The following is a 16873-nucleotide window of genomic DNA, read 5'->3' on the forward strand; positions in this document are numbered from 1 at the left end:
TCGATTCCATATGGGACAGACTGATCGATTCCAATTGATACCGTAAATTTTACAAAAGTACTTTCGATTTTAGGTTATAACAAAAGTGCCCGACTGTGTCACCGACCCTTGGCCTAATCAAAGGGCCCTAATCCATAATGCTTGGGCGATTTGGGGGTTTCACCCTTTGGGCCAGATATTTGTCCCCAACATTCGCAAGTTTGGGGAAAATAGGACAAAAATATTCGACGTAGAAAAGGAACAGGCTGGATTTTTCAGTTTTTCGAGTGATCATGGTTTTCCCGGGCGTTAGGTGTTTCGAACTTGGCCTGATATTAGCCCCAAAACATTGGCAGCAAGTTTGGGGAAGATTGGGTGAAAAAAAAAAGTTCTATTAGAGAGCGGAATGTTTTTTGGGCGCAAGCGCCCCCCCCGCCTGGGAGGGTGTTCCCTAATTTTTCCCCCCTCTTTCAGGACGAAAAAAAAACAAGGCTTCAGCAAATTGCGTAAGTAAAATACAGGTAAAACTTTTAAATTCAAAATTCTGTTTTCCCCTTTCAAAAGTTTTTATCCCTATTCGTTTAGCTTCTGATTTTCTAAAGTTGGGAAAATTCCCCACTCCCCACTAACATGATATTTAGGTTTTAAAAGACAAGACGAACATTTAAAGTCCCGTTTTTTTTTAAACAATATTTGCAAATTTTGTCTACAAAAAACAAAACAGTAAAAAAATAACAAACGATTTTCATTCTACAAAACAACAAAAATTTAAAAAAACGAGGCAATGGCCAAAATAAACATATCTAAAACCTATGTATAAGTTTTGTTTATTTAAAATGGTGAAATTTTTTTCTTTGTGTAGTGTTTTTTATATAAAATGCTTAAATATTTGTGAAAGTTTTACAAAAACTTTTTTCAGCAAAGTTTTATATTAAATGGCAAAAACCAAAAGAATTAAGAAATCTTTTTAAACCCGATAAGGTTATGGTTTGGGAGCCATCAGTGAACTTTGGTGGCTGTATGTGCACATTCCCGGAACACCTTTTTATTGAAAAGGTTTTGTGTATAATACTGTGAGATAAGTTGTGGCTCAAACAGGTTGTAACAGCGTAAAGTTGTACTTCATTTTGAAAAAAATTTTAAGATTGTGATCAGTTTGCACACCCGATTCTTTACCCCTGATAGAATTTTTTTAAAAACAAAAGTCAGATAAAAAATTTCTTTAAATGACCTATTAAATTAATCATCCCCACAAATATTTAAAAATCTTGAAAAGAAACCCAAACGTGTCTCCTTTTCACACATGTACCCAAATAATCCTAAAACTGTTCAGGAGTAAATCAGTGCCAAAAAAAGGCGGGTGTAAAGCCCATACAACTTTTGTTTTCTGTGTAATTTTTTATGTATTTAAGGAATGTTTCGGTTGTTAGTCTGTCTCCTTTTATCAAGTGTTATTTTAAAATTTCAAAAAATTCTGTTTAAAAGTATCAACCCTTGTTTTTTCGGTGGTACCCAAAAAACAAAGAAACTTTTCAATGAAATTTTTACAAAAAAAAACTTAAAAAATACTTTTATGCTTTTGACGCCCTATATTTTGTTTTGAAAGCAAAAATATATGCTTTTGGCCCATTTACACATGTTGTAACCCCAAAGAAAATTTTACTTGTCCCCCGGCAAAAAAATCACATGTTGGACTGGAATCCCAAATCCCTGCAGGGGTGGGGGGGTAAGAAAATTGAGATCTATAGTTATACTTAAGCCAGACGAATAGCTATGTTTTCGTTTGGTTAGGGGGTTTTTCCATTTAAATTCATATTTTTTTCCCCAAATGTTTCCTTCCCGCAGGATTTTCCCCCAAAAACTAAACCCCCCTCTTAATAATACAGTTTTTAAGCTATAAAATGAATTTCAACTTTTACTATTAAACTTTTTCAAAAAAGAGTTTAATGAAACTAATACGTTGATAGTAAGGTTTTTGAATTTTTGGTAATTTTAAAAAGTTAGAACATAAAAAATGTTCTTTTGAAGCTTTTTCGGGTACTTTTAATGAATTCCGCAACAAATGGATTGTCGATTGAAATTTAGTACACACAAAAAAGTTTCAATACAGGTTTTTGGCTATCAAAAGTTTTATGTAAATTGCATACTAAAATAAAAAACATGAAAAAAACAAGGAAATTAACTATATACATCGTTTTTTTGGGCCTGTTGCCCGGTTGGGTGCTGAACAGAGTTAGGTTTTGGGTAATGTGTGTTTTTTCTTTTAATTGTTGGGATTTCGGGGATAGAGGGACAAGGAAATATTTTATTTATCCCGTGCGCCGTGTTAGCACCCAAATGCCACGTGTTAGTTCACTGGGACGAAATTACACGTGCGACATGATAATTGACAATGAAAAATAATGAAATTCGCCTTTTTTTTTCAAAAACGAGAAGAACTTACTTTATAAACTTAAGGTAAATACAGCTACAGTAGCCTACTAAATACTTTGGACTTATTGCTGCAATGTTGATCCTTATTATGTGAAAGTTACTTCCCCTGATAATAAATTCACCATTTGTATACTGAAAAACGTTTCAAATTCATGTTTTATATCGCAGTTTTATATAGAACAAGGGTCAGTATATTGATGGTGTATAGCCAATTCACTGTACTGTAACATTTTAAAAAGATGAAAGTTGGCTACAGTAGCTACAACGGATCAATGTTAGAGATGAAATGTTGTTGAAAACTGCAAAGTGCCAGATAACGGTATAGAAGACCTTTCTGTAGACTTGTAGACCAAAGAGCTATAAAAATAAAAATGTATTTTATAGTTCTTTGTGTAGACACATGAACATGTGGTGTCCAACACGGCTCAGTGTAGTTTGGACATGACCTCTGAACCTGGACCTTGAGCACAGTCCATTTCAATAGCCTATAGATGGTAAAGGGGCAAAGTCTTGTGGTTATCACGAAACTCGTGTTTCACAAGTTATAGGCTATATCAACTTTGTTCCCATTGAATGCTGAAAGGCTCTATAGTGCAATAGTTAAGAAATTATGGATGACTTCGAATCACAACAGGAGTTGTTTGATATATTTTTATTATTATTTGTTTCACTTTATTAGACTTAAAAATCATTATGCAAGCTCAGGAGTTACTTAATTCTGATTGTCATTGATTTTCCTTTACTTAAGTTGGTTTAAATGTAGTTTGTTGCAGCCCTACTCATCGTCACATCTGTTTATAGCCGCTGTGCTAATGCAAGTGGGTAAATTCACATATGAACGCATTGATAATGAGGCATCTTCTATAGCTTTGAGTGTCTCTCATTCACAAGCCATCAAACTGATTAATACTGTTAAGGGGAATATATCATCGTATGACGAAACTGTCACTTCACACTCTTCATTTCATATTATCGGTGAAAGCAGCACAACAAATGTCTTTGACTTGATTTATTTTCATATCAGTCGTACAAGAAGAGTTAAATCCACAGCTATCGATTTTAAGTACTGTCTTAAGTTATACCTTCTTATTTTATCCGGGGATATTGCAACTAATCCAGGACCAATAAAGTATCCATGTGGCGGATGCTACAAGCCAGTTGCAAAAACACATCAAGCCATCTATTGTGATGCGTGCTATTTGTGGTGGCACATTAAATGTGCGAATGTTACTCCAAATGAATATAAACGGCTTGGAAACATTGAGGACCCATGGATATGCAACCAGTGCTCAGCCTTCCACTTTACTGACAGCTTCTTTGACAATACTATTTTATCCATTGACAACTCTCTAAATTCTACAGGTGGAGAAAATATAGACAACTTTGAGTGTATAACTAAACTGAGGAAGCAACACCCACGGAGATTTTTATGCGGATGTCTAAATATAAACAGTTTACGTAACAAATTTTATTGTATTCAAGAACTTTTAACTGAAAATACTATTGACCTTCTTTTTCTTTTAGAAACTAAAATAGATGAATCCTTCCCAGATGCGCAATTTGCAGTCGACAACTATCATATGTGGAGAGCAGACCGAACATCCAGTGGCGGAGGTATTATTGCTTATCTAAGATCAGACATTGCAGGAGAGAGGAAATTAGATCTAGAATTTAAAGAAATAGAATCAATCTGTATTGAGGTAAAATTGGAAAATAAAAAGTGGTTAATTTTTGGAATCTTTGACAAATGTAACTTTTCAAGAAAATTTTGATATTAGTCTAGACATGTCTTTTAGTAAGTATGAGAATATAATGATAATTGGTGATTTGAATTTTAACATGCTCTCTGATGATAAATGTCATACACTGAACAATACTTTCAGTGCACTATATTTTGCCACTGGAAAACATTATTAAAGATCCTACTTGTTTCCAAAATCACAGTGATCCTACACTCCTTGATGTTATTTTAACAAATAGTGCAAATCTTATTTCCAGTACATGTAACTTTGACTGTGGTCTGAGCGACTGCCATAACTTTATTGGCGCTCAGTTTAAACATGATGTCCAAAAACTGAATAATAAATTTTGCACATACAGAAGTTTTAAACATTTTGATGTTGAAAATTTTAATCAAGACATACTTTGTCATATTCCTGAATTAGACTGCCAAAAGAATGATGTGAATTTATTATATGATGATTTTAGCAGGACTTTTTTAGATGTAGCAAACAAGCATGCTCCTTTGAAAAAGAAAAGGGTTTTGCAGAAGCCAGTACCATTCATGAATAAAACTTTGAAACAAGCTATTTATAAAAAAAGAATGTTTCTCAATAAATTTAAAAAGAATAAAACAACTAAAAACTGGGAAAATTTTAGAAAATATAGAAATCTAGTAACCAGCTTGAGAAGAAAATCATTAAATAAATACTTTATTGATAGATGTGTAGGGGGGTGCAAATCCAAAGATTTCTGGTCAACCGTAAAACCTTTCCTCACAAATAAAGGTTGTACTAAATTTAAGGACACTATATTATTAGAAAAAGATAAACTTATTACTGATCAACAAGAAGTCTACAAAGTTTTTAATGATTTTTTTGTAAATGTGGCTAGAGATATTGGTAATGACAATCTTATCCCAAATGAAGACCATCCAAGTATTGCTGCTATTTTAAATAATAAATCATGCCAATCAGAATTAAATTTTGAGCCAGTTACAGAAAATTTCATTTGTAAGCAAATCAATAAGTTAAACATAAAGAAAGCTACTGGAGCTGACCATTTATCTTCAAAACTTGTTAAACTGGCTGAACCAGCAATTTCGGGTCATCTTACTTTTCTGGTAAATAAATCCTTTTCAACTTCAGTTTTCCCCGATAGCTTGAAAATTGCCCAGGTGACACCACTGCATAAAAAGAAAAGTACACTAGAGAAAGGGAATTATCGCCCTGTCAGTATTCTACCAATTTTATCAAAAATTTTTGAGAGAGCTATTAATATTCAAGTTGTAAACTTTTTTGAACAACATTTTAACATGTATTTATCCGCTTTTAGATCAGGTTATGGGTGTCAAACGACCCTTTTAAGGATAGTAGAAGATTGGAAACAAGCCTTAGATGAGAACAAATATGTAGCCTCAATTTTAATGGATCTTTCTAAAGCTTTCGATTGTCTACCACATGATTTACTGATTTTGAAACTTAAAGCATATGGTGTATCCGAAAATTCCCTAAAATTAATACAAAGTTATCTTAGTTTAATGCCGTGGAGTTGTACCCAATTTACACACAGCTACTAATTATGTAACAGAGGCAGATCTGGTCTGGAAAAAGAAGTTAGCAATTCCTAGAGTTGTAACACTTTTATTAACAATTCAATTCCGAGCATAAAATGGTTATCTTAATACAATATACAATACAAAGATGTTACAAGCATTGTATACAGATAATGATATAAAGCATCATTGTTTTAGAAATATATGGGGAATACAATATTTTATTTAACTCGCTTTTTCTTATGAGAGGTTGACCACGTCAACACATTAAATTTACTATTATAAAAATAATTCTTTAAGAGAATGAATTTACTTTCATTTAAATACAGAGAATATTTGAATACAATTTGTCTCTACAATTTTCAGATAGAACCTATGTAGATTATGATATTATAAAACAGTGTAGATTCATAGTCTACAACTAAACAGTACATGACATATTAACAAGGTGAATATAACAGGAAATATTTTTATGAATCAATTGCAATAAGCATACAAGACATTTTAAATGTACAATGCAACATATCGTTATGTATGCAGACTGTATCACTTAATCAAATCTGTAAACTTTCATATTCAGACAATTTGAACTGTATAATACTAACAAAATTCCAATATATAGTAATGGCAATTGATCTGAACTGATTTCACTTAATTTCAAATAATAATGTACATATTTTCTGTAAAATAACATAAGGAGCTAATACCAAATGAAATTAAAATATTTTGCTTACAACATTCATTATGAACAAGAATAAGAAATGACAATAATAAATTTATTCAACATACCTGGAAAAAGAAGTTAGCAAATCCTAGAGTTGTAACACTTTTATTAACTTATCAATTCCGAGCATAAAATGGTTATGCTGGACTCTAGGTTTGCTTCAGTTTTATATGAAAAAGTGAGCATCCCAGGGATTAGGTGCTAAAAGCTTGAAAACAAACATTCTTTTGAAAAAGCTAAAAAGTTATCACCAGTAAGAGGATGTTTGCAGTAGTTCTGCAAACAACTTGATGACATTTTACTTGAAAATACATTTTGTTCACAAGCCATCAATTAGTATGTTTTCATAAAACATATGCTCTAGACAAAAAGGTGCTAGGCAGTTTTGAAAGTCAAATACTTAGGCTGATTTCTTAATTTAGCTATACATTCAAAAGAGGAAGTTCTCAAAATTATAAGTAGAATAAGTAACAACTTAGTACAAAGTGTCATAATCCAAAGTTTGAAAAATATCTTTATACAAACAACTAAAAATGTTGTTGAAACACAGAAATGTTATAGATTCCATTTCTGTTATTCTCCTTTATTATATTGTTATATTTTTTTATATACATTTTTTTTTTTTTTACATTTTTAAATGATGAAAGGAAAAACTTTATACAACAATTAAAATTTGTAAATTACATGTTGAATATTTTATACAACAATTGAAATTGCAACTCATATGTTTTGAGACATGAGTATTATCTACACATTATGTAATGTGACTTATAACAATTATGCAACAAAATATGGGGCATTATATTAGTAATAGGAGTCAGTGCATTAAGTTAGGTCAATTTAGCAGTGATTTTAAAGACATCTATAAAGGAGTTCCTCAAGGTTCCATTTTAGGGCCGATTCTTTTCAACATCTTCATAAACGATATCTTTCATTTTGTACAAGTTAGTAAATTATATACTATGCTGATGACAACACTCTATCACATGCAGACCATGATATTAATACTGTTGTAACTACTTTGGAAAATGATAGCTTATCACTCATTAAATGGTTTTCAAATAATAAAATGCAGGCAAACCCAGACAAATTCCAAGCTATTGCTATTGGTAATAAGACAAAGAAATGTAATATCTCCTTCAATCTAGATGATAACATTATTCCATGTGATGAGGAAGTAAAACTATTAGGAGTAACTATAGATTTTAAACTTAATTTTCATTCTCATGTTTCAAGCATTTGCAAAAAAGCATCTAGGCAGTTGAATGTATTAAAACGCATTGGACATAATCTATGTAAATTAGGTAAACTTAACATTTACTACTCATTTATTATGTCAAATTTTAACTTCTGTCCATTGGCTTGGCATTTCTGCGGAGAAACTAACACTAAGAAAATAGAAAAAATACAAGAAAGGGCCTTACGTTTCATTTATAATGACTACTGTTCAGATTATGCAACTCTTCTAAATCAGTCTCGGCTTCTGTCTTTGAAAGTTAGGCGTCTAAGGACAATTGCTATTGAAACTTTTAAAATAATTAATAAACAGACTCCAGCTTATCTTCATGACCTTATAAATATTGATAATAAACCTTACTCTTTTAGGTATTCAAACACTGCAGAAGTGCCACAGGTAAGGACAACAAGATATGGTAGCAACTCCTTCCGTTCTTGCGCTGCCAAGCTCTGGAACTCCTTTCCTCAACATTTTAGAGACGAGTCGAACCTAAATCAATTCCGGAGCTTGATCAGTGCTTGGAACGGACAGAGTTGCCGCTGTTCTTGTTGTGCCAACAATGCATAACTGTTGCTACTGTATTTATGCCAATGCTTCTTATGTACTGCATGTCGTTTGTTTTGTTTACTGTTAACTTCAATACATAGCTTTCCAATTGCATACTTCAGCATGCCGTTGTTTATTTGCTCTGCTAGCTTATAGTTGTGCTAGATACCAATTATATGCTTATGTATTTTGCAACCGGTAACTGCTTTTGTTCTTTGCTTAGTTTGCATGTTTCTGTTTAAATTGTATATGATTAAGTTTGCATTTTTACAGAAACTATTTAATATATTACCTGAGAGATAGGTGCTAATCAGGTCTTTTGAATCTGATTCAAGGTGATATTTGATTTTTGAAGACATTTTTTAGCTGGTGCACTCTTGTGTTTATATTAATTTTTTCAGAATTTTACTGATTAGATCTTAATTTATTTTTAGACTATGGTCAAGATTAGCACAAACCTCTCAGCTTTTACTTTGTATAATTTGAAGTCCTGCAGTTGTATTATGTACAGGGTTGTTAATAATTACTTGCAATAGTAATGCATTAAATTAGCATTACTTGGAAAAAGATGGCATTAAATTAGCATTAGCATTACTCATTTTTATCAAAATAATGCATTAAATTAGCATTACATAGGGTGCATTAGCATTAGCATTACCATTACTTTTTGAGAATCATTGCATGTTATTATCACATACACTGTTTTTCATTAAATCATTTTAGTTTACCTAGGTCTAGGTCATCTATATGAATAGTTAAATACGTGTATGACTTCCTTGTATCATATCTGATTTTTTTCTTTTACCATTACTTTATAAAAAAAAAAAAAATTAAAAAAATAAAAATACCTAATGTTGGAAGTACAGCATGCACGAGCATTTAAATTGTTAGAGAAAGTCAAGTACCTGTTTAATGGCTCCCTAACAGCCTAATTTAACATGACATGTAAAAACAGGTCTTAAACATCACTATCAATGGCAACGTGTTAATTGATAAAAAGGTGTCAAAAGATAATAGATTCTGTTTGATATTTTGGGTGACAAATCTAATTATGTCACACTTCTATGGCTATTATAAATATGCACCTTGGAGTTGTCCAAGGTTTTAAATGTATTTTTCAAAATCTTTCAGGTGTACATTGAACAAAAGGCAATTATATCATCAGACAGTTTATTAAAATCAAACAAATATCTATTAGAGAACTGCTATAACCTGTATAAATAACAGCATACATGTGTATTATTTTTTTTCCAGTGATACCAAAAAAAATGCCTAAGTAATGCTAAGCATTAGCATTAGCATTATTTACTTTGGCATTAAATTAGCATTATTTTCAATGCTAAAATTGTGGCATTAATCATTACTTGGCATTATTTGAAAAAAATAATGCATTACTGATGCATTACCATTAGCATTAGCATTACTACAACCCTGATTATGTATAATGTGCTTTTATGCTTGATAAGTCATGGGCTTTTCTATGTGCTTATTTGTTTGTATTGTAATGTGACTGTTATTTGTTAAGTCGGCTAATAGCTATTCATAGCTAATGTAATTATATTTACAACCCGGCTATAAATAAAAATTTGTATCTTGTATCTTGTTTGTTTGTCTGTCTGTCTGTCTGTGTGTTCGTGCCCATTCAGCACGATAACGACAAAATAAAGGCGGCTGTCAATCTTTCCTGGATAAACCAGTGCCCACATTTGGTCAAACAAACTGAAGGCTAACCAGCTTCTTTAATTAACAGTGGCAGACAAGTTACCGTGGAAAAAACTTTCGGAATGATATGTCGCAGAATGTTGTGGCTGGGTTGTGGATCGAACTAGTGACCCCCTTATTGTAAGCTAGGTGCACAAGGACCAGACCACGCAGCCTGGCACCTCATTGTTGCTTTGCTTGTCTATGTAAAATTAGCCTTATCGACAGTTCTGTTGAAGGGTGTTAATATGCCAGGAACATGTAACATATGTATCTGATTGTGCTAAGTATCTTTTCTCTATAAAGTTCAGATGAGATTATATGACAAATTTTATCAAATCATAAATGTACTAAAATATAGAGAATGAACTTGCAACATATATATCCAATAAATATAGGCAAAAAAGTCATTTCATACATATAGCACGCAGTGTAATTCAGAGAGAAAAAAGCATGAAGAAATGAAAGGCCATGCCGGGATCAAACTCGGAGCTTTAGGGTGACAGACCATATCCTAAACCCCTGACATATTCCCATTGTTAAGTCAACAGTGAAGAATGGAAGTCTGCATAGTCCTTGCAAATCATTATTTCAACCATTTTCAGCTGAAAATCATTCATATATGATAATCTATAGGGCCGAATTCTTAAGTTAACTGATCAGGACCTGGTGAATGTAAAATGTACTGTATAGTAGTCTAATGTTGTGTTTCTATGGATATCCCATGAATTTAGAGAAAATATCGTTCCAAAAAAAAGTCAGAAAGTACTTTTTCTCATAGATGTTTATCACATTGGTTACTATCTCTCTCTGAGATTGTCACAGCACTGACATAGGATAATTTCAAGATCAGGGTAGACAAGTATATGGCGATAAAGTATTCACAGTACTTCCAGAAAGGACATGGGTTTGTGAAAATATGCTGTGGCTTTCAGATGCAGCGACCATCTTCAGCCCTGGAAGGATAATGTAAATGAAATGTAAATATTTTTTTTATATTTGCAGCAGTATGTCTGACAAACTTAAAGAATTTGTTTTGAAGAGAGGAATTGGGCCGGCTGTACTACAAAGACTTGTCGCTGATAAGGTATATAACTTAGAACACTGGTATATAAATTTCTACTGCATACTGCATAAGAAAATCTGGATTATTAGGAACACAAATTACGTTTCCAATGTGACTGTTTCTTCATAATTTTCAGTAATGATAGATCTATATTGAACTCTTCACATAAGAAACTGTATTTTTTTTATTTTATCATGGCCCTTGAGCAGTTATTATTATCAGTGTTTATCAGTTAACTGTACAACAGACAAAACAAGCACATTTGTACTTTTTGGGGTAATGATATAAGACAAATGAAAGGATCTCGTGTGGATATATGTGATTCTTTTCCTCAAGCTGTTGTTTGGAGAGATACCATACGCTTGTTACATCACACACAAACATACAATTGTGTACATTTTGATGCTATTAGTATTATATCTAATAGTATGTCATATTAAGGATCACATGAGAGATTTATGGTGACATATTCCAAATTTTTGAGAAAAACAGAAACAAGTTGCCCATTGAAGAATTCAAATTCATGACGGGGGTCCAAGTAAGGATGACAATTAATGAGCATTTCACTTAATCTGCACTGCATTTACAGTGATTACTTTGTAGAGATAATTTGCACATCTGCATTAAATTTAGATCTGCAAGCGTGATATTTATGTACGGTATATTTCATTTCACGTAGGCCTGACATTGTGAAAATTTTGTATGGTCGCCAAAGTCCAAAATGCATGGCTGACAGAATATCTAAAACTTTATAGCTTATCACAGAAGTAATCAACTGGTGTCAGAAATAGTACCAGATGTTATCATTCTGCAAACATGATTTCTTCTAAACTAGCTGCTCAATTACATGACAGTTATATTAATTTTTGAGCATAATTTTTTCAACTCATCCCTGTATCACCATTTAGCGTCCCATCACACCTCACTCTAAAGTGTATGTGTATGTGCAGTGGCATTAAGTGCATATTTCTTCTACCATTGCATACATATTCACATTGCACTTGAGTGTTTCTAACCATCTTGACTACAATCCAAGTCATGTTTGGTAAATTTAGTTGGGTTACAAGAATGGCAGTCCAATGAAATTTTTCAGTGAAAAAATTGTGGCAGGTTAGGTTTGTGTGCATTGTGTGCATTTGTATCAGTGAACATCTTGCTTAATAATGTATGTATTGCATTAAAACTACACACAAGTTATTCAACAAATGTGGAATACATGTGTAACAAAAGCTGCAGCCATTGGAAAACTTTAAGCATTATAAAAATGTTTTGCCATGTTCAGGGTTGATTTATTACACTGGCACGCATTCAGATAGTGGAGCAGTCTGTCTTTACAGATACCCTGCATCACAAAGTGAAGTGGAGGCTATACTGGAATGAAGTTGTTTGTCATGTCACATAACATCGCGTCATGTCCCATCTGTCCCATATCACATTAAATGTAATTCCTCCTACAGTTTGCAAGGGATTTTGATGAAACTTTCAGGTCATGTTTATCATGAAGTGTTTGTTGCTGTTTTGTTTGGGCAGAATGTTATAGGAGGATTTATAGCCCTTTGTTCATTAAGAACACTTGCATGCATGTTTTTAGTACAACGCCTTCTACAGTTTACAAGTAAATTGGATGAACATTTTTGAAAGTGATAACTATAAGGTGATATATCAGATACTTTTAAAGTGGCCTTTTAGAGTGATTTCAACAGGAATTATAACACTTGGTTTATTGAAAATAACCACATGATTACTGTGTGCTAGTTTGTCAGCGCATCTTCTTCTACAGTTTATAAGGAATTCAATTGCACATTTTATGTTTGAAAACATATAAACTATGACCAGATGTTGCACAATGTTTTCAAAACAAGTACATATATGGTTTGGAGAGGACCAGTTTTCAATAGTTACAGCTCTCATTTACTTCTGTATTGTATTCAAAACAAGCACTTTATGTTGTGTCAAAGCTTTAGCGAGGGTATTCCTCACCATCAGTGATACCTCTTATTTGATGCAGTAAAGAAAGTAAATTTACATTTCAGTAAGTGTTTGATTGTTCCATTGTTCAATGTACATATGATATACATACTACATATAGTTATAGATAGCACATAATAGTTCTAAATTTTTAATTGTTCACTATGCTTTTGTAGATTGACTGCAGTGTCATGCTGTTAATGGATGTACATGAAATCATACTTACCTGCGTATGGTGATAGAGTGTCGGCAATTGCTTTCTGCAGGTGACTGGTCTCAAACTGAAGGTGATCAGTGCTCAAATGCATTGAATGAATTACGTGGGAAATGGAAAAAAGAGCGATCTACTCTCCACAGCTGTGGTTTCAAGGCTGGAAATGCTTATGCGGAAAGGACCATAAGAAGATTGGAGCTAGGATGGATGGATTACAGCAACCAATCCATGTGTTATAAGCAAGTGAGGCAACGATGTGGAGGTGGTGTCAGCCATCTCACGGTTGAGAAAACACTTTCTTTAAAGGCAGTCCTTAACCATACTTTAGATGCATTCTTTCCATCCCACATTTCCCAACGAGGTATTCTACAAGAGTTTGAAACAGAAATGAAAGACTTCCAAGGCATGTGTGTCAATATGGAAAATACAATCAACGAACTCTATATTGAGTCAAAATTAAAGATACTTCGGGTATATTTATATACCAAAAAGAAGACTGAAAAGGTATAGTGAAATTATGTGTGCAATGAATTACTAATGAATTACTGTAAAAGCACATATTTTCGCTGGGTCAAAATTTCGCGAATTTGAAATTTTGAGTATGTTTTCGAAGTTTAATATTTGCGAAATTGTGAAAATTGTATCATTCATTAATTTGAATTATATTTACCATGAATATTTACGTGAGGAACTATTTTAGCGATACTAGTATGTTGGGCTTCGCGAATGTAGCGAAATTTAACCCTCTCAAAAATTTCTGCTTTTACAGTACTGGGCAGGCTAGGTTTTTCCTAAGGAAAGAAGTTGACTATGTTAGGAAAAACTGTGCCAGTCTAAGTTTTCCCTGGGGAAAAATACTAAATGGGGGAAAAACTGGGCTGTTACACCATGATGTCATGAAACATTATATTGATAGAATAGTTTTTACATTCAACATTTCAACCTTACCCTTGCTTAAAGTTTAGCTGAATGAAACCAAACACTCATAAACCTTTAAAGCTTTCCAACTGAATAGTGCAGTTACCATAGTTGATGTCATACTGATGTGGTATTCTCTTTTAAGTTTCAAAGGTGTAAAGAAGGCACTTGTATCCACTTATTATACCCACACATTACAATGTGATGTGGCAGCTGTACTGAGTCATGACATATATCAAGTCGCATCCCATGCACTGATGCTAACAAAAAGACACCACACCAATTCTCGCCAAACATACTTTTATCCTCAGAATGCTTACAAAATATTCTTCTGTGTGAAAATGATCCAGCTTGCCTCTGATAAAGTGGTATTGTTGGGGTATATATAACGAACCATAAGTGATAGTTCTATTCATAAGGTACTTTCTGCCAAACAGTGTAATTTAAATAAAGGTTTTATCTCTTGTGTTGTCAGGTAGGAGAAGAGGTGCACACTGCAACCAACAAGCCGTCCAGTACAATGGAAGAGGTGGCACCAGAGGTTCAGATCGTGACCACGGCGCCGATTGCTGTTCTTGACGCAACTCTTCTCGCATCCAGTGAGTGCATGGTAGGAACATAGTGGTGTGAAATTGAACTTTAGGTGCCATATTCACAGGCTGTTTATTTCAAAGTCTTCAGATTTAAATCTAGAATATGTTGTGGAATCTAGTAAATATTTGACATAAATGCCGCTGGAAAGATGTAGATGCCACTGGAAAGGAGTGCCAATGTTGCTGTCATTTTGTCATAATTTCATTTCTACAGTTTTGTACAAGTGATAATATTCAAGCTTGTAAATAAAAAAATCGTGTGATATTCGAAATATCAGGAATTTCGACATAAGCGATATCCACATAATGAATTCTAACTGTAATAGAAAACAAAATAAAAAATATTCTTCGAGGTGATGAACAAACACATATAAAGAAAAACTGCAGACATGCTTTTTTGTGTCTAATCATGGGAATAAACAAAATATCTTGTCTGGTTCGTCCATTGGTCTATTTCCTTCTTGGCCTGTTGATTGGCATGTGCAACACTGGTTCCTTTGTACACATGATCATCCTGAAGTGTAGCTGAATTGTAGATGTTCGTGATATAATTATATTTCATTTTTGATTGCAGATTTACCTACTCTTGGACTTTGGCCATACAGTTACTGATAAAGCATCATTATGGCATATGAATATACTTCTGTGATCATTCTAATTTCAGTCTTCGTCAGATGAGCTTGACCAGCACACTGTAGTGTCATTGCCAGACACCTCCCTCGTCTGGTATACAGTGCGAGTCACACAGATCAGAGACACTCCAAGCGTTTCGACAGGTAATAGTGTTAACTCTTGTTTAATTGTATCACAGTTGTCCCAAAATTCGGTTTAGAAATGGTCCAGTTGTAGATTCTGTACAGTTACATTTACAAAACCATGCTTCAAGTAATGTCTGTTTTTAGGGTCATAGAACTTTGTTTGATAACTTCAGGTGGAATATTAACAATAAAGTGCTTATCTTTTCTGCAGATTCTTACTTTTGATTGATGTTTATCTTCCTTTTCCATGCTTGTGTAGCATTAAAACTAAACAGTAACTTTCTGTGTCATCTTAGCCTTCTAGGCCACCACCAATGCAATGTTTGATAACTCTTCCTGGATTAGCACAATATGTTCACCCATTAACAATGCTGTGTAATTGAGACGTTGATGGATTATTCATGAGGACAAGAGTAATTTTAGAGAGGAATTTCTACGTATAATTTCTACGAAGACATAAAGGTCGAAACTAGTAAAGAATGTGTTGTCTTGGTAATTTTAAATCCTTTTGATCTATTACGTATAATAGGGTTATTATAACAGTAGATTGATCTGGGATGCAGTATTCGACTCGAGTGGATTTTGCCAGATCGGATCTCACGAGCTGCGCAAGCGCCAAGTGTGATCCAACCTTGCAAAATCCACGAGAGCCGAATACAAAGTCCCAGATCTAGCTACTGTTATAATGACCCTTTTATTATATACCTTTACCATTTTGATTCTTGTTTTGTTCTTGAACGAAATCTTCAATGTTTATCGATATTTAATGGAACTTAGTGAAGTTTTTATGTGCACTATTTATAGAAATGTGTCGGGTCATGCATATTTATGAAAATAGTCCGGCAGCATACAATACGGAAGGTACAAGACGGAATTTAAAAGGTACAGTACGGAATATTTGTCTGTCTGTTCATATTTAATTGTGAAATACTAGCCGATTTTTTTACAGAATTTATATAGGTATATAATAAAAGAAAATTAACTCAGTCATGTATTATTTATGATGAGATAATCTTGATCACTTGGCATATATAAATAAGCAGTATTCTTAATACTTTGATAAGCATTCAACTAGTCGACATGTTGTATTTACAAACAATTCGTATGAGAATAGTCACTTAAAGTAAAAAATGTCATTTCAGTATTTAGATGCCTTTCAGGAGAACTGCTCAGATGACATTGAATTAGGAACACCTACTGTGGTGACAAATAGGCAGACGTACATGGTAAGAGTTTGTTTCCAGTAGTAACATTTTCTATAACCATAACGGATGCTTAAGGGGACTTTTAGATCCTGCTAAGAATTCGAGGGATACCGGTAGATGCTAAGTGCTCGAGCATAGCAACTGAAGAATAAGGTGTATTCCATATAAAAGTATGGCATTAGGACCTATATTTTGAAGTTTCACCGAAATCATTATCAAAAGCTTTCTACAAGCACGCCAGTGGAAGTAGGACAAAG

At 33.3% G+C, this 16873-nt stretch overlaps 1 protein-coding gene across 2 annotated transcripts; it reads left to right on the forward strand.

Moving 5' to 3' along the window:
- Nucleotides 1-2517: 2517 nt before the first annotated feature.
- LOC128546173 (uncharacterized) lies at nt 2518-16599 on the forward strand. 2 transcript variants are annotated; one of them, XM_053520184.1, is made up of 6 exons: nt 2518-2731; nt 10900-10981; nt 13105-13646; nt 14536-14659; nt 15318-15429; nt 16572-16599. In XM_053520184.1, the coding sequence occupies exons 3-5, from the start codon at nt 13161-13163 to the stop codon at nt 15329-15331; spliced, it is 624 nt and encodes a 207-aa protein (XP_053376159.1). In that variant the 5' UTR covers nt 2518-2731; nt 10900-10981; nt 13105-13160; the 3' UTR covers nt 15332-15429; nt 16572-16599. The 2 variants fall into 2 exon arrangements, with proteins under 2 accessions (XP_053376159.1, XP_053376158.1); XM_053520183.1 differs by lacking the exon at nt 16572-16599 and adding an exon at nt 16216-16243.
- The last annotated feature ends 274 nt before the right edge of the window (nt 16600-16873 follow it).

This window comes from Mercenaria mercenaria, chromosome 12 (genome assembly GCF_021730395.1).
Source record: "Mercenaria mercenaria strain notata chromosome 12, MADL_Memer_1, whole genome shotgun sequence".
In the NCBI taxonomy this organism is placed as follows: Eukaryota; Metazoa; Mollusca; class Bivalvia; order Venerida; family Veneridae; genus Mercenaria; species Mercenaria mercenaria.